The following is a 25,426-nucleotide window of genomic DNA, read 5'->3' on the forward strand; positions in this document are numbered from 1 at the left end:
CATGGCATCATTTAACCTAGCCCTTCCTTTTCTTGTTATCGGTTAGTTACCATAATTATCGTGTATTGCTAATTTTAGATTCCATTCGTACATATATACAAGTTGTAGCTTAAGTAGAGTCAGTTGGATGGAGACAAGAGAAGCTATTTGAACGAAACTCTGTCACTCGTCGTAAGGCTTTAGGTTAGGTTAGGGCCTAGTATGCTTCGTATGTTTTATTTGTATTAAAGTGTCTGAGTTATAAACACAGCCTTTTTTTTGGTGTTTTACTCTCTGGGTTTGTGACACTTCTCCATCACTGCGCATACTTAGTAACGGAAAACTTTCCAATTTTACGCTAAGAAAGTGTTAAGAAAGGTTTAGTGCAGAAGTTAGGAAATAGCTAAGACAGTCTGAGGGCTGGGCTGAAAGAAACTTTCTTTTAAAAAAAGCATGTAGATGAAGTTAGCTTGAGGGTAACAAAGCTAGCCAAGTTAGAAAATATATCATATCATTAAATAAGATAAAACACCTAGAAAATGAACTAAAAAGGTTTCCAGTCAAGAAGAACTGCTACCATATAGGAGTAAACTATCCAAAGTTGCATTAAAGCAAGATGTAAAACTTTCAAAAAATTTCTAGCCTATCTTGCAAAAAGTAGGGGGGAGGGCTGTAGCCCCTGCTAGCGCAATGGCTGCGCTGTGCCTGGCCTGCCCCCTTGCCTCTTGGTCGTTCCGAGCTCGGAGTTCATTACTCAGCTGTTATTTGATATGATATCAATACATTATTGTGGGATTGTTTAGGAAATATGTATCGTGATGTTTTGTTGTATATAGTTGGAACATGTTTGTCTCTTTCTGTATTTCACATTCTCAACAGTAGAGTTAGAAAACCTAAAAACATTTCCTTGAGTTTGTGGTGTTTTAAACTTTTGTTAGAATGACCCCTTATAAAACCTTATCAAAGTGTTACTTCTTATGAAACATACACGAGACGAACTCTTTCGTGTGATGCGAATTTTTCTCTGCAAATGCGCGGCAGCAGCGACTAGACAATTATCTGGGGATTTGTAGCAAATAATTCGTTTTGAAAGAAGTAGAAACTATTCCTTCTTTTTTTGCTGCAAAACTTTGCGAATTGTAGAATAACCAATCAGAACAGCATTTGAAATCAGCTGACTTTGGTTTTGGTTCCTGATGGCCTACGTCATTCGGCATTATTTTTCTCAAACACTCTAACCCACACGACGTCAATGAAATTGGTTTGGTAATTATCCATTTCCTGTTCCACGCACACAATCCATGTAATTGGAATCATAGCAGGCTTTTTTTCAAAAATTTGAATTTTGTAGAAATTATCTAGTGTACCAACACCAGCACTATCTGCTGGTTCAGAGATTTAATGTTAAAGTGCCAAGAGAACACTAAAGGGAACACACCAGTTGTATCCAATCCTTCTTCATTGTACACCTCGGTACTGATTATCTATCTCTCTATCGCCTTTTACAGTCGCTTCTTACCTTACAATCGGACGTTTTATATACTTTTAATCTACACGAACTAAATATGTCTACCAATCAGCATTTAGAAAAACAGGATACAAATTTTACGTCAAAGATTTTTTATGAATATCTTTAAAATGCATTTACGGATTAATAAATGTCGTTAACAGACCCATTGCTAACAATGGGCCTTTGCGAGCGTGGCGACGATCCAAACAATAAAAATGCATTATGGGATGCTTGCGTAGCGCAATGGCTCATTGTTAGCAATGAGTCTTTAAGCTGTTTGTTTAGACCGATGAATAGCTTGAGTCAGCCCATGATTAGCCTGAGTCAGCCCAACACTTCGTTAGCCAAGTCTATTACGGATACCTACACAAACATTAATTACGCAAGCAACTCTATGAATTAACAAGAAGAAAAAACAAATCCCTACACGAAAAGCATGTGCTGCAGTGCTATATTAAATGTGCTGACATGAATGGAACATCCCAAAAAAATTCAAATTGACTTTAAATTTTCAGGTTTTCTAATAACAGGCTTCTTCGAACGGTCGCCATATTCTGTTTTATCATTTGCAATGAATTCGCGAAAAAATTTCTGTCATTGTAAATTGACCTTCGAATTTAAGAAAAAAGTTCGCAGCCAACAAAATCGTAGCGAACAAATTCGACTCGTGGAAATCAAGCTTTATGACTAAATTCTCCATCTCAGCTGCATTCGTCAAAAGTTTAGCTGCCCCCCCCCCCATAAGGCGCATCCATTCAGTCCTTTTTTTCTGTTTCTACTTTGTTTCCAGACTTTTTGGCTTCCTTTTGGAAAACTATCAGGTTTCAGAGCAGTTAGCTGAAAAAGTGCTGCTGACTCTGCTAACTAAAGTTGAATAAAAATTTACTAATTATATCTTAATGCAGAATTGAAATGCGAGATTTTCTGTCATACCGTTTTGTTAGAATTTACTGAAAGGAGATCACGTAGTTGCAGATCAGATGCTGATGTTTAAAATGTATTTAAGACTCGCAGAATGAATTATCCTGAAATAAAGTTTTATTCTACCTGTTGTATAGGATAGAAAATTTCAAGTGCTTTTGGTACAATCACATTGTCTTATTCTCTGTTTGAGGACATAAATAATTAAGAATGAAATTTGTAAGGACACTCAATTTCTATGTTAAAGGAAGAAAATCTTTTCCCTAGCCTAAAGTACAGAGACCTCCATCAAAACTTGTTTTAATTCAAGGATCAAAAGAGGAACCTGTAGTTTGTTAGAATTATTTAGCTTTTTGCCTTACAAACGACTCAAAAATGAATATTATGTATTGCGTATTCTATCTTGGGTGAAAGGTGTTGGTTTGCATGTTTACTAATATCGGTTTCGGTGACCATTTGAGTGTATTCTTGTCATCTGCAAATCCACTTATCTACGAATTAAACTTGAAATATGGTTCGATTTAAGTTTTAGTAAATTGTCCGACTTACAACCCACAAATAATGTAATTTTAGGCCTAACGTTTATTGGCGTTTACTGTACCGCTATGTTTGCGAGGTGTGACGCAATATTGTTGTTGTGAAGGAGCCACGCAGTAAACAGGAAGGTCCGCGTCTAGGCCATAACAAACGTGAGGAAGAGAAACTAAATTGGACGTACACTGGACGTCGAGAGAATTGCTTATATTTATGGTGCCTGGTGAACTATTCTGAAATAATCCAGACTACTTTTTTTTTGAAAAGCAGCTCGTGGTAATGGTAAAAGTTTAAAGGCGCTATGAAATAATGAATAAAGTACAAGACAAGAGTTTAGATTTCCTGACCACGAAACTAATGACTAGCGATATGAGGGAAATGTTCAGCCCTTCTATAAATAATATCTTCAATCTCATTGGTGAAACAATGTAAAGATGTCCATATGGAGCGAAACAATAAAAAAGGCGCAGGTGATAGGCAAAAGCCACCGTGGAAGAGATCAGGCCTTTCTATGGAATTCAAATCAAAAACTCTGGCCGCTTCCTTTACGAAATCAAGCGACGAAGATCTTGGTTACGAATTTGAAAGCTCACTCGAAGATGCAGTTGAAAGTCAGGCGGCTGTTTTGCAGTCGGAAAACAAAGATAGCAGTGCGGAGAATCTCGATGGTTTAGATGGCAAGAAGAACATGGACTGCTTGAAAAACACTTTGAAGGCTGGTGCGAAAGTCCCCGAAATATCATCGAAGACCAACTGGATGAAGGACAAAGTTAGTAATTTTTGGGGACGGAAAGGCAAGCAAGAGGAGGCAGAAAAGTCAGAAATTAAGAAAGCAGATGACGAAACAAAGCTTGTGGAAGACGATGCTGGAATGCACTTAGAAAATGATGCAAAATTGAATAGCGGTAAATCAAATGCTGAAGAGGTTGGTACTTGTTCTTCTAACATCAAAGAAATGCAAATAGTCGATGCACCAACTGTGGAAATAAAAGATGGGGGCAAGGATAAAAAGCAACCAAGAGCATCAGGCTGGATAAGAGACCAGGTATCCAGTTTGATATCAAAAGGGAAAACTTATGCAAGTAGTTCTGTAACCGCTGATGCATCTGCTAATGTAGATGATTCTGGAAGCAAGCCTCTAGAAAGGCAGAGTCCTAAGCCAAAAACTGGGTCATTATCACAGAATATTAGTGAGCACTATACTTTGAAACAGAAAACAGAAGGAGATGAAAATGTTGAGGAAGAATGCAGTGGCCAGGGTGCTGTAACTTTTGGATTTGAACCTAATGATGGTAATGTTAATGAAACATCTGATGTGGAAAAGGAAAAATTTGTTGACATTCATGAAAGCATAAATAAAAGTATTACTAGACAGATGATTGTTGCTTTTAGTAAAGATGAGTGTCAAAGTGCTCTGCCATCAGAAGACAGGCCAGCATCTCCACAAATGATACCCCAAAACACAAGTGGTTCAGCAAAAAAGAATTCAGCAAAGTCAAAATTAAAAGGATTTTTGACCCCAAGGCCTATAACAACAGACCTTACACATATCCCAATCTCTCAACACATCAAAGACGAAAAACATGGAAATAACAGTGCAGCCCAAACTCAGACCAAACGAAAGTTTAAATTTGCCAGCAAACTATCTTTTTCAGAGCTTCTGCATTCCCAGGAGCATGGTGCACAAGGGCCACGACAGAATGACCTGCAAAATGCAGATAGTCTTTCAACATCACCAGTGCTGAGCAGGTTTGAAAGCCCAGTATCAGATGATGATGATGAGGAGAATACTCAATTTTCTCTTCCAGAAAATGGTAGCCCAACCCACTCTACCAATAAGCAGCATGCTGGACTCTCTTTCTTCTGGTTATGGAGTCTTGCTGTCATTTTATATGCATTTTACATCATCCCATTGAACACATTCATAAGTGGTTTTGTTTTTGGGTCACTAATAATGTATCTTGTTGGTTGTCTGGTTATTTGGTTGTTTTGCCCATCAGGAAAGTCATTTGAGCAATACAAACAAGAGCTTAAGAAATATCTGAGAGAGCAAGACATTTCTTCTTCAGAAAAGAAGCCAATTCGAACTGTGGATCCTGATAATTTAAGAAAACCAAGGGATATCAAGGTAACATTTTCTTCCATATTTATTCATTTTCAATCTTCAAATTTCTTTATTTCCATAAATGAATTTTTACTCTCTGTTAGCATCTTATGACCTTAAAAAAATGATGAGAGATGGAAACACTTTCCGAAAATGAAATACCTTCAATTTCATTTTTAAGTTTTTTCAGTTAGAAGCCTATATTCAAAACTTGCAAGTTTTATAGACTTTTTGCAGCATTAAAATTTCTATATTAAATATACTAGCTTGTGTGTCGCACATTATAATGTGACAATATAATTTGAAATTAAGGTACAATTGTACATATGAGGAAAATAAGAGCAAATTTAAAAAATGATGTTTGTGGTCTGTTATCAATTCATTTGATAAAAGGCTAAGCTATACACATCATTTTAAAATTAGCTTTTTTTCCTTCTAGAAGTTACCTTAATTTCAAGTTATAATGAAAAGTTTTATGTTATGTTTTTTAGTTTTAGTTTGGTAGTTATTATCAAGTGTTCAAGTTTTTGCAAATATAACATTTTATGTCTTTTTGTTACTCTTTCCATTCATTAAGGACAGCTATGTATGGGAGAAAATATATTTTGCTGGTTAAGATATAAAAAGCTGAATAAATGCAGACTATTGAGCAGGTAAACAAGAAAGTGATGAATATAAACAAAATGAAATATATTAAAAACAGGATGTCTCCTTAATGAAAGCTTAAAGAAAACTAAGGTAGACGCAAATTTTTCTGAAAAGATTTTAATTCATTTGTTAATTACTTTTTTGTAATAATGATGACTTTTAATTAGATCATAAAATGTTCACACAAGCAAATATGCCACCAATTTAACAAACAAATCACCAGGTAGACAAACAAAATGTAAAAAAACATGTTTACAGACTCTTGCTTATGCTGCCACCTGCAACAAGGCAATTTATATGTCTGTGTAAACTCCACTGTTTTCCTGTGATGTGTTTTCGCGTTGTTGTGAATTCAAGAAATGAAATTAAACAAACCAAAGTGAAAGCTCTTTAGCTGTTTTTACTTCTGAGAGCATGAAGTGTACTGTCTGTAGGGAAAGGCATTAGAATTTCAGAGCTAATCTTTGCTGTCATCGATACTTTTTCAAAGCAAATTGGTTTTATTCACATCAGTCAGTCGTTGGTAGTCAGTAGTAACAAAGTAACGCCAAGATTTTACTTTATTTTTTCCTATCAGCATCTATATTCTTGTCAGTAGCATAGGGGGGGGGGGAAGAAGAATATTCTGAAATGTATTTTAAACTAATTTCAAGGGCATAGTCTTAAAATGCTCGAGTCACTCGCAGGAGACCCTCCTCTATGCTCGAGTAACTCGCAGGAGACCCTCCTCTATGCTCGAGTAACTCGCAGAAGATCCTCCTCTATATCTCTACAGAATGTTCAACACTTTCCCTTCGTTTTGGGATTTGTATAGAAGTCCTTCACATCCTTGAGACATTCCTGATAAAATAGAAACTATAATGCTAAAGCAATCCAATCCTTAAAAAACTGGATACTGAAATGCTTCTCGTGGATTTTGCTCCAAGGAGAACGGACTTGGTTTAAAACTTTTGAATACTGTTTTCTTTTTTTTAGATATTTGATAACAACTTTGGAAAATCACCTGTTACACGTAGTTCTTCCTCGCCTTACACAATTCAGGATATCGTTAGTGGAATGGTGAAGGAAATAGACAGTTGTAGAATATGGTCAGCCACAAAACGCCACATATGACATTGTTTAAAGGGAAATTGCCACGTAAAAATGCCATAGCTTTTCCAAACGCATTTCTAAGATGGGTGTTTTCCCAAATTCTAAGGGTCTGGTCAGCAAACATTTTCTCTTTTTTGCCCCATCGGTCTTCAAACCCTGGCTACGCCACTGCTTTTTATCATCTTCACCTTAAAGTTGAAAACCAAATTTTAAAAATGGGCGTTCCCACCATTTACCGGTGACCTGAAGGGTATGGCACCAAAGTTAGTGTCTAACACCTCCCAATCGTTGTTGCTTAAATCCGCCCCTGTATGTAAATGTGTATTTTTGGCCTCCTTTTTCCTTTTTAAGAGTCAAAATGTTTTAAAAACTGGAAGGCAACCAATTTTAGGCAAGTTGTTTCGACCTGTATATGGAAAAAGCAGGTGCTTGTTGCGCTGCATAGGAAAGAACCTTGTCAAAACATATGATAAATTCGCCAAACCGTATGTCTCCTTACAAAGCTCATAGCACTTTGTTATGAAACGTGGCAACCAGCTTTCCCAACTTAATAAGGCTTACCCACAATGTAAGGGAATCATGACATCTGGTCCTGATTATTCCTCAAAGTCATTGTTCTATCTAGCTTTTCAAGCAAATAAAATTGAATTTAGGGGTTCAAAAGGCTAGCAACCTGCAAACAGAACGTTTCTCTCCTTAGCTACAACTCTAGATTAATAAACCACAAGAAAATACATAGGGAAAATTTAGTTATCCTTTGGTGTGCAGAACACGACAGTTATAAATTTGTGCTGTCATTTTTTATGGACAGACAATTTAGCAGAACTGCATGTTAGATAATCCATATCAAACGGTCAAGATTGGCTCGAGCTTGTAATAAGTCATTACTGAAGGACAAGCTTTTTCCTGCCTTCTGTAGAACATTGATTTATGAAAGATGAAGATGTTGGTTTGCTTTTGGTTTTACTGTACTTAATCGTTGTAATAGATTACTGCAGGAGGATGCAAAATAAAAGACTCTCTTTATACTTTCGACTCAACTGTAACAGAACACATAAACAACTTACTTATAATTCAATTCAATCCAATAAGTGGCATGTCAGTACAGTAAATAAGTACATTATAACAATCGTCATTAGTAACATGGCAGGTAGCTTTGTGCAACAGACATGGTTACTTTCATCTTCAGTATAATTTTTATCACAATTGAGCTGCTTGGGAGTGGTTTTTAAGTCCTCCATTGCCGTGGAAATCTTCCCGTTAAATCCCAATCGTCATTTCAAATTCTGGTAGTGGCCAGTTAGTGCAATTTTTTCCTGTATAAGTTGAGATTTTCAGGTTTCAGGTGAAATTATATTGCTGTTTTTCTCAATTCTTAGGGATGGGTTCATTTTTTGCTGGACTACGACCCTCGAGTTTTCACCCTGGACATAACGAAAGACGTCTTTGCAGTTTTGAAAGGCGAGACTTTGTTTATCTTATTTTGCAAGCCGCAGGTCGAAAACAAACCAGTGACACCACAGAAGCTGAAGAAAGTTAAGCGCGGATTACGCACGCGCCGAAACAAAAAGCAAGAACTTGTGGAAAATCAACAGCCCGCGTTTGTGTTCGAAAAGGAGCACAAGATCTCGTTATCTAAGTGTCAGTTATCGTTGCAACCGCTAGATTTGCCAATGAGGCGGATCTGGAATCGAAAATATCCTATTAGAATCGATATTCCGCCCGGTGCAATGCACGTTAGAGACATCGACATTCCGTTCGAGGAGCTCACTTCAAATTTCGAAGAGTATTTTGATTGCTCTGCTGATGATTGGACAACAAGTACAACCGACGAACAGTTTCACGTATTCCCTAATACCGCGCGCGAGAAAGAGGATTGGTATTACCGTATGCAGCTATGCAATAAACCATTAAAACATCAAATAACGCTAAGCGACGTGAAGAAAGGGAACCTATCTAGTCGCCCGGCAGATTCTTATCCGCATTATATGGTAGAATGTATCCGCGAGAGTGAAAAGATTACAACACGTGTCGTAAACGGGAAAAGATTAGAGCCGCATTCTGCATGGCTGAATGTACTTTTAGGACGCGCATTTTGGGATGTATGGCACGAGCCATACTGGAAGCGGAAAGTCTGGGTCAAAATTCAAAGTCGTCTGAATAAACTGAACACGCCTCCGATCATAAAGGAAATATACGTGAAAGATTTGCACCTAGGCCATACGCTGCCTGTGATTCACAAAGGATCGCTGCCCGAGTTAGACGAGTACGGAGTGTGGACTGACCTACAGGTTACTTACCAAGGGGAGTTCACGCTAACCCTTGAGACACAGTTGAATGTTGATTATTACGTCGCTTTGCTTACCAAGATTGTGAAGCAACAAACCCAGGCTCAGGAAAGCGCGCATGCGGATGTTAAAATGAAGGTTACGCGCGAAAAGAATAGTGGGGAACTGACAGACAACGGTGTTGTTACTGAAGGGGATAGTACAGATTTCGACGGGGATTCAGTTTTGCAAGAGCAGCTACCAGAGATGATTTTAGAGGCAATTGATAATGTAGAAGTAGACGAAGTGGATCTTGGTGCGGCGCTTGCAGATGACCCGATGATTTCGGATCCAAGGACAAAAGCATTCTTAGAAAGCAAAACAGGAAAACGGGTCGCAGGCATTGTTGGTTGGCTGGCCAGATCAAAAATCGCGAAGAGGGTAGCTGAAACTGACTTTGCTAAAAAGGCTTACGAGAAAGCGTACGAGAAGTTCAGGAAAATGCCTATTATTCTAAAAGTTACTGTGCAGAGCCTGAAGGGGACACTGGCTGTTAATATTTCACCGCCACCCACAAATAGGTTATGGTGAGTAATTTTTTGCTAAGTATGGTAATGCAGTTCCATGCACCTAAAGTTATACTTTCAGAGAGGTCGGGGGCATGTGGGATCTCGAGGTACACGAGTAGAGTAGGAAGGAGCACTGGTAGGAGGGGGCACCGGTAGGAGGGGGCACCGGTAGGAGGGGCAATGATAGGAAAAGTGAAACTGCTTAGAAAAGGGGCATTTTCCGGCAGGTTGAAGGTGCATGGCCCTGGTACCCCAGGTTCCAAGGTCCCTGCCATAGTGTTGCGGATTTTACTTTCCAATGTCACTTTGTGAATCTTCAAAATATGTTTATATGTGGCGGGTTACTACAGAAAAAATTTCTTGTTAAACATGAAACAATTTGTGTATATTTGACAGTTCCTTTCAAAGAGAGGTGACATTGAACCCAAAGTCTTAATTTTTTCATTAATTTGAAGATATCGAATTTCTATTCCGCCCTAAACATTGTTCGTCTGTTTAAGTTTTTTTAGAATGAAAATACCAGAAGGTTTGCAAAACTAGCAAGAAGCGGTTTTGAACTATACTCAAAAAATCTCTTTCTTGAATGGACACGGGAACGAAACTGAAAATATCATTAGTTTAATAGAAGGGAAAGGAGGCGATTGTTTTTCAAGAAAAGGGACAGAATTTATGTGTAATCATCGTTTGATTTTGTTTGAATGTTCACAGTGGATAACGGATATTTTATTGCCAGGTTTCTGCCAACAGTGGCAATGTAAAGTTGCTTGAACGCGCCAGCAGGTAACAAATGCCGACTGAGTATAGCAAGGAAATAGAAATTGAGGGCCCTTACAGCCCGCGCTTTCCATTGCAGTAAGTTTGCAAGCAAAGGTAACGGGTAAGCTAAGATACACTGGCCATGCAATTCGAGACAAAAACTTTGCATTCGAAATATGTAAAAAAAACATATGATTAAGTATGTTAGATAGGTGGCCGGTCCCCAATAGTAGCGGCCTTAATTGTGGATCCGCGAAATTTGCAGCCTCAATTGTGCGTATTCTCATGCCCTTTAATTTCCTTTATTACTACCAGCTAAAAGTTTCCGTTGAAAATTTGCCTCCCAATTTAGTTCGAAATTAAACCACAGGAAATTAGAGCGACGAGTAGTCGAATCTTGAGCTTGAAATTTAATTTGTTCTAAATAATATAATCCTTTTGCTAAATATTTTTTGCTTTCTTTTAGATTTTGGCATGAATTTTTAAATATTTTTTTAAAACAGCCTTTATTTGATTAAGAAAGATGTAGATTCTCTGCAGGTGCGATTGCTTGCCTTACAGTTTGATCGTTTAAGTAAAAATTTATTTTACTAAAGGTATCCGCTGCATGATAAAAGAAATAACCTTGATTTGGCTGAAATTGTACAACACAAATTGTACAACTTTTCCCTTTTTGACAATGAACTAGAGCTAGAAATAGCGTTAGGGAAGACACTTGGTGTGCCAAGAATAGCAAGTTTCTTCCTCAGTACCCCGAAAATTCATTGTGGCTACCTGTAATGTTTTGAATAAATTAACATATTATGACGTAACGGTACTTAGAGTTAGTTGCAGAGCACGAGGCCATGGAGTCAAACGTATTAGATGTGCGCACATGATTAGGCCCTTTTTAACAACATAACACTACCAAGGACCCACGTACTGCTGGATAGTCAGTAAGCGTGTGTCCCAGTCGGGGGGTCGAACCTGGTTCAGAATCGCATTTTACGGCACTATTGTCAAGCCCTTTTACACTGTACCACTTTCCCCTTCTTTAACCTGATAATCTAAACTGCAATATTCAGCCGATCAACTCTCGAATCAGGAAAAAACGTCTCATCCCGCTTTTTTGTATTTTAAAAAAATATAAACACAGAACATCCTTATTCCATTTGTTATTGTTTATTATTTTCGAGTGTCGTGTACAAAAAAATCGAGAAAGTGTTACTAAGAACTGATTATTTCTGTTGTATTGTTTTGTTTTAAATTCTATTTTAACTTAAAGATTTAAGAAACTAGCATCCTATGTTTATACCTTCTGTTTCCAATTCAAAGGGACTGCTACACATCCACTCCTTGTATGATTATTTTGAAAATTCTCCATCATCCCCGTTTTTTCTTGACTTTTTGCCTCCGTTTATCAAAATTTAGTTCATTTTCCACCCACCTCATTTATCCTGAACCCCCTGTTCTGTTTCAGACCCTTCTGGTCTATTCCAAACTTAAGAACAGTATCTGTGCAGCCAAGTAATTTTTTGAGAACAATTTTGGTTGGATATCATGGTATGTGATGTGATTAGGTAATGCTTTGTTTTCTAGGTTTGGTTTCCGTGGCACCCCGGCTGTTCTACTTACTGCCCATCCAAAATTGGGAGACCGTCATGTGCGTTTAACATATTTAACAGACTGGATTGAGAGAAAGCTTAAAGATGAATTCAAGGTTTGTGTTTACAGTATCATATACTTTGCCTTGTCAACGAATTGGTTCAATAAATGTGCCATTCTTTCGCCAACATATATCAGCCAAGGCTCTATTGTTTCATGTAAAACGCTCTTTTGTGCAGATTTTCGTTTCAAAAATATATTGCACAGGTACAAGGATGCAAGGAATGCAAAAGATTAAATGCAATCAACAAGACTTTTGCTCGTACAAAATAGTGCGTAAACAGGCGCGCAACCAGAAATTTCAGAGGGCAGGGGTCCAAGACACAAAAAGGGCACTAATTAAATTTCATTAAAGGTCCACCGGGGCATTTGTTTAGGTACGGCGAAAATATGAACAGTTAGTAAATCTGTAAATATTGTACGCCAGACAAGGGAAACTGATCAATAGAGAAAAGTTGTGGTGTTCGGTTTATTTTGTGGTGAGGTGTGATTTATTTTTTCTTTTTAATTTTAACTATGCATATGACTTCTTTCTGTCTGCCGTACAGTGCCGCCGAGAAGTTTAGGAGGTCGGAGGGAGGGGGGAAATGGAAAAAACAATGCCTCTTGCGAGCGAAGCGAGCAAAAATTTTGCCACCACACCCTTGCAAATAGCTTAAATTCACTAATTCGTTTAAGATGTTTTACTTTTTAATTGTAATTTTGTTACTTTTAATAAATTCCATTTAAAAACGGAATTCATTGCTTTGTGAGGCTCCCTAGACCTCGAGGCCCTAGGGCAGTTTGCCCCTTTGTCCCCCTCTCGGCGACCCTGCTGTCATCTCCTTTTCCCAGCGCCAGCTCACTTTTGAATAGCAGCCCATCATCTTCCATATCCGAAGACATTTTGCTCTTTGAAATATTATTATTGAATTCTTTGCTTCGCACTACAGTGGGAGTAGGTTGAACAGTTCCACGAGCCTTGCCTTCAGCTGGTTTCTGTCTCCAAGTCTTGCTTTCAGCTGATTTGTAATACTGACAAGGAACGGAACAGCTGAACATCAACTTTTTGTGCCATCTTTACTGCTTTCTAATACCAGTCCGCGAATATTTCTCTGCATTCGCTCGTTTCATGCAAAGGTCTTCTATGACCCTGTCAACTATGTGACAGGCTTGAAAAATGTCTTGGTCGACCCAACAAGCTCTTACAAGCTCTTACCAGAGGTCGTTCAAAATCTTGTGCCGTTCAAAATCTTGTGCCTTTATTTTGGTTTTTGAGTCCCAGAACCATTCTTCTTCAAAGCCAGTGCGTGACGCATCATAAAACACGCTGTAGAGTTGGGGCTTGAAGATAGACTCTATTACTGCAATATGATGACGTTCGACCCAACAAGTACGTGAAAAATTGACTAAATAATTTATCTGTATTCCTGCGAGGTCCATTACATCTCCGTAGTGTGTCATTTACTGTATGACCAACCATTTTAGCGTAATAATCAAAATATTCAAGCAATTTTCCAAGAAAAAGGGCACTTTTCCCCTTTTAAACAATCTTTTGGTGGTACAAAACTTGTAAATAGCTTTGAAAAAAGCAAACATTTAGTAAACTAAAGCTTTTCGTCTGACACTCTTCAGAGTTTAAAACGTCAGAACATAGATCGAAAACTCTACGCTAAGAAATATATATACCCAGTTGTGGATCGAAATAGGCCAATCAGAAACACGAGCACATGACTGTAAAGGTTGACCAATCAGTGCCGCTTGCCTATTAGAATGTTACCAATGGAGTCCTAAGGTGAAAACGAACTCCTTTTGTCTACACAGTAGCGGTTTTTTCGTGCTTATGTAGATAGATTCTAAAACTGCTAGGTGGAACGACGATCGGGCTTTACCAATAATCCGAAACATGTCGCCATTATAGTTTTTTGCACAAACTGGGTTTTCTAGCAAATGCTGCCCGATAGCAGAATCGCAGGTCTTATTAGTAATTTTGGATTTGCAAGACCGAGGTGGCTGTTCTCTTTGGGGATGTGTTTTGTTTCTAATATTAGATGGAACGTGTTGTTTTATCCTATCCTCCAATCTTTGGGTGGTGCGTCCTACGTAGCCAGAATCACACTGGCACGTGAATTCATACACAACAGAACTTTTTTTTGTGGCAGGAACGCAGTCCTTTTGAATGGACGGAAGGGCCTTTTTTGTACTGTAAACAACACGTGGGTTAACCGCGAAGAAACAATTTGTTATGGCCTGTTTTATTTGGCTTTCAAAACGTAGGGAGCTGTTACCGATCCAGGGTAGTTTTAGATAGACCGGGCACTTTTGAGGACCAAATTTTACGTCAGCCGAGAAATTTCCTATCTTCTCCTTAATGTAAACTGAAATAACATGTTCTGGATAGCCGTTCTCCAGAAAAATCTTAGTTAGTTTTTCAAGTTCCGAGTCGAGTTTAGACTTGGAACAAATCATCAGTGCCCTATGTGTGAGCGTTTTGATGAGGCTGATTTTTCTTTGTTTTGGGCAAAACGAACTCCATCGAGTGTATAACCCCGAAAATGTGGGTTTACGGTATACACTGGTGAGAAATCCAGTGTCAGATTTTTCAACCAAAACATCAAGAAATGGCAAGGAGTTATTTTCTTCCTTTTCAAATGTAAAATGTAGGGCTGTGTGAAGACCATTAAGGCGTTTTAGGAAAATATCACACTCAGCCTCTGTTTTGAAAATAGTATATGTGTCATCCACATACCGAAAATAGACACCTGGCTTTTGGTCGCAGTCAAACAAACGCTCTTTTCCCCTTTTGAGAAAAAGGGCAGGGGTCTGGACCCCTAGGACCCCCCCCGTAGTTGCGCGCCTGGTAAAAGTCCCTATTATAAATCAAGTGTGACTGAATTTTGGAATTTGTCTATATGCTAGAATATTGTAGAAGAAAAAACTGTTTTTGTCATTGAACTTTACAAAAATGTTTCGAAATAAAAAACCCACCATTACTTCGCTATGTTTTTTCGATCAGTTCACATCTTTGTCATGACTTAGAGCAGCAATTAACTTAGTACAAGTTATGAAGGAAAATAGATTCATTTTCTGCTGGAATATTTTACCCGGATTTTTTTGTCATTTTTGGTCCTTAATTAGTATCATACACTGAAATGGGGGTAAGAGTGACAAATATTATGCACAAAAACATTTTCTTGTGCTTTCTTAGTGAAATTAGCCTTTGCATTTTATACAGATAGTTTTGAATCATAATGGTTTGTTGGTAGTAAAGACAAGCTGTATTGTCGTCTTATACTCTTCAGAGCATATACAACAATTTTAAGCTAGGAAGGATGTATACCAAGTTGTTGATCGAAATAAACCAATAGAAATCATGATGTGCCGTGCTCGTGTTTTCTGATTGGCTGATTTCGATCTATCATTGGGTATATAGACTTCCTAGCTTAGAATATTCCATCCTTATTATTACAAAAACATTTGTATGTTATAACTTTATATATTTATGTTTAGATGCATAGATCAGCATAAGATGTATGTAAATACTTTTACTGATGTCTATTTAATGTTTCTTTGTAACGAATAAATGTATTTGTGTTTACAGAAATTATTTGTGTTGCCAAGCATGCAGGACATTTCAGTAAAACTGATGTATTCACGCCTAGAAGAGCTTTACCCTGAAAGACCTTTATCATAAAGGTATTTAAACTGTGTTTTATAATTCCTAACTGGATGTTTTAAACATTGAATGCAATCTGCAAGTTTTCTGCAGAGCAGTATATCTATCTGTACTCCAAATATATAGTGGTTAGACTCCTTGCAAAGACAGCGTGTCTAATATGTACGTTTTGCAATTCGAATGATTGTTTAAAAGTTCGAGGTTTGACATGAACCCGAAAGTTGCTAGGTTTTCATAAATATACGTCATCAGCCTTCTTTCATAAGATAATTTTTAATCGGAGCTTTTTTTCGTTTAGCAAAGGTACACATAGCCTTTTCGAAGAAAAATTAGCTGTGGGGCAAGCCTTTGCTTACATAAGGGTAGGAAAATATCATATTGTTGAAAACTACGGAAATTTTATTGGAGCTGAAAGGGCAATCGCCCCTTGCAGCTAGATGGGAGTATATCAAGAATCATTACTGTAAAATAATAAGGCATTTTGAAAGCTTTAATCAGATGATATTATACTGTTATATGTTTTTTTTATTTTGATTTTTGACTTGAGTTTTTTTGATTAACATTTTGTTGTTAGCAAATGCTGTATGAATTGTTAATATTAAATTTTAATGTTTTGCGTCTTGTGAATATTACATTAATAGCTAAATTATGCAAATGTGTACCAATTACATCTATATTTTGTTACTTGTAACCTTAGGTTGCAGCTTGAACTATCATCCTCTTCGTGAAATTCCAAACCACATAAGGAAGATTCTAAATAAACACAAAAATATACATAGGTTCTTTCTAAATATCTTAGGACACTTGTATCTGGTTTCCTTTTTTCTGATTGTCCCAGGGAAATATTTTTGTGTCATTATTTGACCCGAAAATGAATTTTTTTTAGATATATTGAAAATCCTTGATTTGTTCAAGATTTCTTGCTCTAGAAAAATAAAGAGCAAAAGGCCACTCAAAGATTAGCTAAGAACACAGAGTTAAAGCAACTTTTCTCAGCTTTCTTGCCCCTTCCATCAATCGTTTAGAAAAGTTTATCTGAGAGGCGCAGATACTCAAACATTACGTGTCCCTTTCCCTGTCTGTTGTGTTTTTTTAAAAAGACGTGTTAGTTTAGCTCCATTTAAAGCTGCAATTGATAGCTTAAATATTCGCCTGCTGGTGGGCGGCTCCCAGTCAAGACCTAGCAACACCCCCAATCTAAAGATCTGGAGCAAGGAAAAGGGGCATTGAAAGAGATGGCGGCGGGGGTATTATGTAAATAGGTGCAAATCGCTTCACAAAATGGGGGACATGAAACGTTTTCTTTCAAATTTGTTTTTTTGTACTTTCATCCACAAAGTACCATTTTAGTTTAATAATGACGCACTAGAAAGAAATATCAGCCAAATATAGCACCATCTTTGGTGAAACAAAAGACTTATATTTTATAATAATTTGAGAATAACTCCGATACATTTAATGATTTAATGGTGACATTTTTGGTTTCAATGAACCTTAAACGTTATTTAAATGTTGATTTTCAGACGTGAATCTTACACAAAGATGTTTTCATGTTTGCATTCTTTTCAAAATGTTATATATAATTATAGTTTATACGTTGATTACCCAAACTAGAATTGATAATTTTCGTTGCAGTGTAAAATTGTTAGATGCCCTAATTAAATTATCAATATATTTTAGCAACTAATTTGCTTATCATGTGAAGGAAATGCCATAAATCTTTTTTACTGAACTAATTCTTCATGACACCACGACCAAGTTTAGGCAAAGTGACGTCATTCTCAGACCACAAGGGTAGACAGGGACTGAGGAGGGGATGGTGCATAGATCTTTCCCTTAGCAAATGAGGAAATGTTTGTTTTCCTTTCATCCCTAAAAAACCAAAGTTTTCTCAACTTAATTAACAAAACCCCTTAATGTGTACTCCTTTGGTAATGTTAATCGTGATACATGAATTCAATGTTTTCTGCATTATCCCATTTCTCATGTTTCAATGTTTTGCCATTCTTTAGTGTCGGAAAAGGAGGTTAAGAACCTCTTACATTAGTTGATTTCTTGTCGGTTCTTGATCTAACCTTAATCTCAAAATAGCCATGGAGGCCCAATATAAAGTTTTGTGATATCTCTCTTAAAGAAGCATGGTTTATGAAATGCTTTTTGCCATACTCACTCTCCTTTCTCTAAAGAGAGTCTACGGTGCAAGGCCCCGGCATTTCAAGGCTGCAGTTTGTTTTATCTGTAAGGAATTGTTTGCTAAGGCCAGGAAATGTCTTTATGCTATCTGTCCAGTTTATGCAAAGAAAAACTTCAGTTGTCGGCTCAGAAAATTGTTCATGGTTTTGGAGGGTAGAAAAAACATGTCTATTTATACCCTGGATACCAGGTTATAAGGGAGTCTCTCCTTTCCTTTCCTTTCTTTCTCTTTCTCTTTCGCAATTCCTTTGCCCTCATCTTCCTTTCTTCGACTCTCTGAGGCTCTAATCTTGAAACTTCGAAAGGATAAATAATAGAATCACCGGGGTGTCTATGTATTGAATAAACTACCTTTTGAAAGAATCTTCAAGAGTGTTTCCTCTTTAAAATTCCAAATCACCTAGTAGTGATTTTCTCCCTAAACAGCTTAGGCCATCTCAGACTCTACCTATCCTGTATAACTTGTTCGATGTGACCACACTGGATGTTGTCTTGTGAGCGAATACTGAAAGCTAGGCTACAATCTTGAGAACAGTTGTATCTTGAAACTACTGCAAAAAGTTGTATATTAACACACATACGTAAAAGGAATAACTCTAATTTGAGAAATATACCTGTCGAAGTCAAGCCGAATGGATTTGTGATCGTCTTTTAAATGCTTGCTTGCTGTACGATGCTCTATGATGTTATGGTTATTTCTAAAGACAACGAGGTGATTTCTTTCGCTTTATCTCGCGTTCGTCAAGCTATTTATCTCACATTTATGTCTCACATTTATCTCACAGTCCTCGAGAAGTCAACTCTTTGCGAATCACTTTTTTGGTAATTCATTGGTAAAGCCCTACAGCGTTTACGATCTATTTGTTAATGTTTGCAGTGGGGTGTCTTAATGTTTTTCACAGTTTGATTGACCAGTTGCGACGTGCAACCAGAATCCAGTCCACACACCAGGATAACATCAATGAATGTAGATTGTTATTTTTTACAGCACATTATGTGGTAGACCTAACACTTCTTACCCATTGGAATCACGGAGTTACGGGCTTTCTACTAACACAATGCAGCACCTCTTTGCTCTGCCTTTGGTAGCCCCCTTGCCACTTCTAATAAGTGCAACGTGCGTCAACTGTGTATTTACACCAGATTTTTTATCATTGTGCAACAAGAGGAGAGTCGAAGTACAACTTGGGAATGCACCATTCTTTTGCAGATGAAACAAGTGTGAAAAAATACCAGACCAGAATGTTCAATAAATCCGTAGGCTAAATAAAGAAATACGTGTTTTCTAACAGACCAGAACATAACACTCCTATTTTGCCAACTACTGATTAAGCCAGCGCGTGTCTACAGTATAATGTCCCAAAACTGTTATTCATATTTTTTTTAAGATTTAGAGAAGCCCTTACCACCGTGTTCCAGGCGAAGCGACCAAGTAGCGCCAAATTTTTGCTTGGCAGTGAAAGTTTTTTTGAGCGCCAGGCACAATCTTACGTGACTAATAAGAGATCCCAACAAACAATTTTCCTTCCTCCAGCATTAGCTTGGCCCAAATTTTCATGGCAATACAATACAAACAGCGAAAAACCCCATTAAAATAACGTAGAGACAAAATTCTTGGGGTGGCAATCAGCCGGTACTCTCTTGCTCCAGGGGGTGGCATTGCCACGCCTTAGCTACGGGCCTGACATCCAGATAGGAAGGAAGGAATAATGGTCAAAAGAAAGAAAGCACCACCAGGTAACAAGAAGGCACGGTAACTTTATGCCGAGGATCGACGTTCTAAATTTTGGATAATTCAAGGCTCAAGTGTTCTTAATGTTACCCTTATTTCGAAACTGTGTTTTCTACAACTATCAATTCTTCCTAAGATTATTAAACAACAATTTTGCATTACTATCCTAGTAGCACAGTTGATTAGCCGATAAAATATGTTCTGTTTTGCTAACATCAAGTAACTTTTCAAACACACATTGTTATTTCTTCTTCTAACTTTTCATGTTCATGTCGTAAGGTTTCAGTGTTCTTATTAAGTGTGTTTTTTTAAGAATGAATATATCCCCATACCATACACCCATCTTGAACAGTGAAAACTTCTAGATTTTTGCGAATATAAACGATGTTACCTGCTCATGACCTTGCTGCTAAATTAAAATAAAATTAATGTATTGTGGTGTTATTGTAGCATTGGCATAACGAATAGAGTTGAATTCACTTTAAAAAGTAAAGGAACCCCATTAATTTTACCCAAAGGGAACCTTGGTGAAATATGTGTTTAAGTTCCTATGCGTCTACCACACTAATTACCAGGGGCAGTAGGTTAGTCAATAAAGGTTGCTGTTATCATATTTGCCACTGTTATTGCCAGAATGCGTTCAACAGAACTCTTGGATTTTGATTGCTAAATGAGATTGCAGCAGTGGGCCATAGCTTTTAAAAGTCGCCAAGATCCCCACTATATTGCATTATAAAAAAGGTTGGCCTTGCAAAGAAATGGCTTGTAGGAAAAATGTGATCCAGATTCTCAAAATCGAAGTTTTTAAGACATTTCTTCGCCAGAATCTCCTTTTTGCATTGTAATGTCAATTGTGTTGTCTTTACGGTGTTGCATCTTTGGCACATCGAAAGCCAAGATTAGAAGCGCTGCTGTCTGGTGAATTATTGCTTCTTGCTGCGCATCTGTAGCGATAGCAGTAATCCTGTTTGAGAAAAAAAACCAAGGGTTAGCAACAAGTGATTGAAAGTAAAGGTTTGTTTTCTGAACCATTTTGTCCACCATTTTACCCCCAGGGATGACCATATATGAAATCATTTATTTAACCTCTGTGGATAGCATCGCCTCCATTTTCTTGGTTTTCCACGCTCAGCCCCCGTGCACAGGACGAAAGAGGCGCGAAAATAGTTGAAAATAGTTTTGGCTGGTTTTGGCTGGTTTTGGCTGGTTTTGGCTGGTTTTGGCTGGCTTTGGCTGGTTATGGGTTGTTTTGGCTCGCTATAGGTTGTTTTGGCTCGCTATGGGTTGTTTTGGCTCGTTATGGGTTGTTTTGGCTCGTTTTGGGTTGTTTTGGCTCGTTTTGGGTGATTCCATAGTTTAGTAAACGAATCGTAAGAGTGTTGTATGTAGCGAGATCAGATTATGAAGTGTCTTTTCACGCTGCATTCTTCAAAATAGATGTATAACAACTTCCTTGCTGAAGTTATATTTTTATTGTAATATAAAAATATGATTAAAACGTAGATTTACCTCATGGCACATAAATGATCCTCCCTTCTTTACTTTGTCTTTTCCAGATTCTGGCCCACTCTAAATGAAAAAAGATATTGTTGATATGCACTTCTGATATGTTTGTTAAGCTGGGATGTTAGTATCAAGAAGGCTTTATCAGACCAGCAATTTTATGAGAAAAATACACAAACTTACAGGGTTTTTCGTCTGCGAGACATCATGTCTTATTTGCCACCAATCAGAAACCCATTCCCAAACATTGCCTGCCATATTATACAGTCCATATCCATTTGGCTTATAGGAACTGACAGGAGCAGTACCTAGGTATCCATCTTCAAGAGTATTCTTGTCTGGAAATTTGCCTTGCCATATATTAAGTCTATGCTCATCACGAGGCAGTAATTTGTTTCCCCAGGGATAGAGTCTAAAGGAAGTATAACAATAATAAATTATGCATCATCAAATCAAAATTAAATGTTGATTTACTTCTATTTGTGGTTCAAAAACAATTTGAGGTTAGAAAAGTTACCACACTGAATTGTTATTCTTATCAATGTTATGCACTTAGGTGAAAAACAAGTCTCTGGAAAGAGAGGTCAAGCTTTCCAGTCTCAGTCGTTTTTCAACATTTTGAAAAAACGTCACAAGATCTGGGAATTTAAATGCTCAAGCTTTTCTTTACATGGTAATTAGATTATGAAATAAAACAACAAGCAAAGGATAAATATTAATGTCAAAGTCTTTTGGACACTGGGTTTATTTTGATATTTGTTTATGCCTTGTTTTATTCTCCTATTCAAAATAAACAATCAAAATCATTTAATAAACACACACCTTTCCTTCTTTCCTCCTCTGGCAGCAACTTCCCATTCAGCTTCAGTTGGCAACCTGGCACCTTTCCATTTACAAAATTCTACAGCATCATTCCAAGAAACATGGACAACAGGGTGATCCAGTCTAAGGAGGTTTGATCAAATTTTATTAAGCATAATTCATTTACACCTACTGGTGTACAAAATGATCCAATAGATATATTTGGGATTAAAAATACATTATAGAGTGCAAAGTTAGCTTTAGAAATATACATTATTTGCATCCTGAGTTAAGTTGTAAGTATACCGACCTTGAGATGGAATGACTCTCAATATGTAAACTGAATTTAACACATGCAATAGAAATCAGGAAATAGCAATTTATTTTGTTAGCTTTATCATTTATCTTTTAGAGAGGGCTGTGTACCTTTTAGAGAGGGTTGTGCTAGTGTGCTGTTTTCTGTTTAATGTCCTTGATCAATCAGTTAGCTTGACACATTTCCTTATATAAACACAAATTCTACTGAAATAGTTTATCATAATATATTCAGACCTTTCATTTATATCAGTTGCTGGCCCTTCTGGATGTCTCCATGAGGTTTTTTCTACAGGCAGCCACCAGGGTGCTCTGTAAACCTGAAAATTGTGAACAATAAAGAAAGGTGGAATGCAAAAAATAAAACCGTATTTCTGGATAATAAAAATGCATAATAAAGCAAAAAATAAAACTGTATTTCTTGATATTCTTTCTGATAGAGATAAGGAACCATTACTTTAAGAATGTATAGTTAAGTTCATTGTTTATGGCTAAAATGGTGACTTAAAGCATGGTTATAGTCACACCAAAAGTTGTTTGAAAACTGTGACATCAAGCAGAGTGTGACTGTAAACATTGGTATAATTTAATAGCTTTGCAAATTTGGGTCTAAATTATATGTGACTGTTAACGTATTTTTGACTTTAAGCTGTTTGACTGTAGGCAGAATTGAATGTTATCACCATCACTGTGCATATTCAAAGATTAGTGCTGTTAATATAAATAAAAGATATATTCATTGAAAGTGGACTAGACACTTTTCATGATGCATAGTTGAGGGGATATTTCTGTAGTAAAATATCTGATGTAACAAGTGAGCAATTGCTACAAAAATGAATTTAGAAGCAATATTGTACCAAGTACCTTTCTAACTTACAGCTCGTGAGATGTTGGTTTTAGTTTCATCACTTAAAAGAAATTCTGGGACAAAAGATTGACCAAACCTCTCTGCCTAAAAACCAAGAACGGATTCTTAACATTTGCTGTTGCAATGAACCAACAAGAAAAGCAGCTATAAAAAAAACTAATAAGTAGTAAGCACATTCACATTTTGGAAACAATCTAGAGGCCAAACCGGAGAATCTTTCTTTCATGGACAAGATCTTGTCACACTTTCAAAATTTACCTGTACATTGCCAGTAAAAGTATTCAAAATAATGAATTGCAATGGACTTTATCTACAGCAAACCTTTAAAGGGAATAAACCATGAAAATATAATAATAAATGGAAAATTCCTATGTAACTAAGACATGTGTTGGGCAAGGGGATTGTATTTCATCCAAAAATAACTCAGCATATTGAAACCTTTTCAATTTTTGATTGGTTTGGGCAGACCTGGCCGTTTGAGGCAGACAATCGCTCGCGCATGCCTATTCATAGCTTGCCTCAATGTCAGTTTGCACATTAACTGCCTGTCTTGGTCTTCCTTTCATTTCTCGACACCTCTTGAAGTAAAACTTAAATATTGATAGGAACTTGATCCCTTATGTTTTGACTTGGAAATAACGTTTAATCTCTCAGGAAGTCATCTACTCCTGTAAACTCATTAACTACTTAACAAGTCATGCGAAAAACAAATGAAGCATTTTTAAATGCCAAATGGACAAGAAAATCCTTTGAATGGTTTTATTTCAACCAGAATGCTATTTCGAAGGCCAATTGAATATTCCTAAAACATGAAACCCAAATCATTTCAACATAGCGAGTAACCAGAAAGGGTTGACTGTTGAGCTAAGAACTTTCAAAAATACGACAACGGGGCTGTTCTTGGAAGAAAAATTGAGGAGATGGATGGAAAGAAGATGGTGATGTTTGTTTGGTGCAAACTTTGCGCTAAATGTAAAGCTTCTATTTTCTTTAAAGAGCTTTGCAAAGGCAGTGCAAAGGCAGCTGTTGAAGCCTACATCAATGGAACAAATTTTGAATGTTGTTGATTTGCGATTATATGAAGCTAACGTTTTTTTCAGGAGAATCGCCATCTTGTTTGGTAAACTCAGCTGTAAAGAATGTTGTTTATTCATATACTTTTATTGACAATTTTCAAGAGACTAAACATTGCCCGCTTGACTTTACCAAGGAAAGCAATGTACTGTGCGCCTGCTAAAATGCTCACGGCCAGGCCTGTTTGGGTGCTTTAGATTGAAACACATGTTGAAAATAAAGAAATATTTAATATATATTTGTAATGCCATATGCTTTAACATTGGGCAATAGAACCTTTACAAACATAATATGCTGGGATAGAAATTATACAGGGTGTCCACCACAGATCTGTGGTGTCAGAGGGCCATGATTCTGTAATGGGGCATTATGTGGTGTGTTGGAAACATGCAAACTTTTCAGACTGGAAACTTTGCTAGTTGCCTGCAATAAATTGCCTGTGAACACCAATTTCCTATCCCCACTTTTGTATTTTGGAGTTGTAAAACACCTCAGATTTGACAACAGATGAGGAAACCTAACTGTCCTTCATAACCACTACCCATAAACATAGGAAAAATAACATTTCAAGATGGTCATGCTCATTATGTTGAATTTTGGGTAAGATCAAATGACTTGATTAAATTTTCTTTTAAAGCAGTAGTTGTTTACTGGTCCTATGCAACAAATTTTTGAACGCGCTTGATCCTAAGTGCATAGTTTGCAAGGCAAACTTTTGATTCTTTACTATGTATGTAAACTAGGAACACTGATTTCATTCACCTCTGTACTATAGTTTGCTTCTGTTACAAACTTTAAAAACTCTTTGTTGCTAACTTCATACTCGTTTATATAAAAATCAGCCAAAAATATTTCTCTAGCAGGACCCTCTCCATCCTGTGGAATAAATGGTTTATCTGTTCCAATGACGAAATCTCCACCTTTCACCAGAACAAATCTATTCAAAGTCTTAAAATCACTCCCAAAAGCATCAGGAGTATGCAATTTATCTTTAATCTCACAACTGCTATCCTTGTATTTTGCATTTTTCTTGCAACGATGATCAAACTGATCAGTGTCTTTTTCTTGATCGATTCGTCGAGTCTTTGGCCTAGATGGTGAACAGCATCCTGTCTTCAGGGAGCCTTCAGCTGCTATGTAATATAACTCAAAAATAGCTAATAGCAGCAATCCCTGCTGGATGTAATTTCTAGCCTTCATCCTCACCACATTTTTTGAAAAATAAATTTCTAAAACAATGAAAACCTGCAAAAATAAAAAT

General features: G+C 37.1%; 2 protein-coding genes across 2 annotated transcripts; one reads left to right on the top strand and one right to left on the bottom strand.

The window, feature by feature from the left end:
• Nucleotides 1-2,749: 2,749 nt before the first annotated feature.
• LOC135691584 (testis-expressed protein 2) lies at nucleotides 2,750-25,409 on the top strand. The gene is made up of 4 exons (XM_065209471.2): nucleotides 2,750-5,072; nucleotides 8,168-9,642; nucleotides 11,959-12,079; nucleotides 15,605-25,409. The coding sequence occupies exons 1-4, from the start codon at nucleotides 3,387-3,389 to the stop codon at nucleotides 15,695-15,697; spliced, it is 3,375 nt and encodes a 1,124-aa protein (XP_065065543.2). The 5' UTR covers nucleotides 2,750-3,386; the 3' UTR covers nucleotides 15,698-25,409.
• Nucleotides 20,368-25,365, bottom strand: LOC135691585 (formylglycine-generating enzyme). The gene is made up of 7 exons (XM_065209472.2): nucleotides 24,928-25,365; nucleotides 23,101-23,175; nucleotides 22,461-22,543; nucleotides 21,930-22,052; nucleotides 21,291-21,519; nucleotides 21,114-21,173; nucleotides 20,368-20,568 (listed from the first exon to the last, which is right to left on the bottom strand). The coding sequence occupies exons 1-7, from the start codon at nucleotides 25,363-25,365 to the stop codon at nucleotides 20,467-20,469; spliced, it is 1,110 nt and encodes a 369-aa protein (XP_065065544.2). The 3' UTR covers nucleotides 20,368-20,466.
• Nucleotides 25,410-25,426: the final 17 nt, after the last annotated feature.

Source organism: Rhopilema esculentum, chromosome 13 (assembly GCF_057945365.1).
Source record: "Rhopilema esculentum isolate cy_ngs chromosome 13, ASM5794536v1, whole genome shotgun sequence".
Lineage (NCBI taxonomy): Eukaryota > Metazoa > Cnidaria > Scyphozoa > Rhizostomeae > Rhizostomatidae > Rhopilema > Rhopilema esculentum.

Coding starts and splice junctions, on each gene's coding strand:
- LOC135691585 (XM_065209472.2), bottom strand. CDS start 25,365: ATGAAGGCTAGAAATTACATCCAGCAGGGATTGCTGCTATTAGCTATT. Junction 23,176..24,927: donor AAGCAAACTATAGTACAGAG/GTGAATGAAATC, acceptor CTTGGTTTTTAG/GCAGAGAGGTTTGGTCAATC. Junction 22,544..23,100: donor AAACCAACATCTCACGAGCT/GTAAGTTAGAAA, acceptor CACAATTTTCAG/GTTTACAGAGCACCCTGGTG.
- LOC135691584 (XM_065209471.2), top strand. CDS start 3,387: ATGGAGCGAAACAATAAAAAAGGCGCAGGTGATAGGCAAAAGCCACCG. Junction 9,643..11,958: donor CCACCCACAAATAGGTTATG/GTGAGTAATTTT, acceptor TTTGTTTTCTAG/GTTTGGTTTCCGTGGCACCC. Junction 12,080..15,604: donor AGCTTAAAGATGAATTCAAG/GTTTGTGTTTAC, acceptor TTGTGTTTACAG/AAATTATTTGTGTTGCCAAG.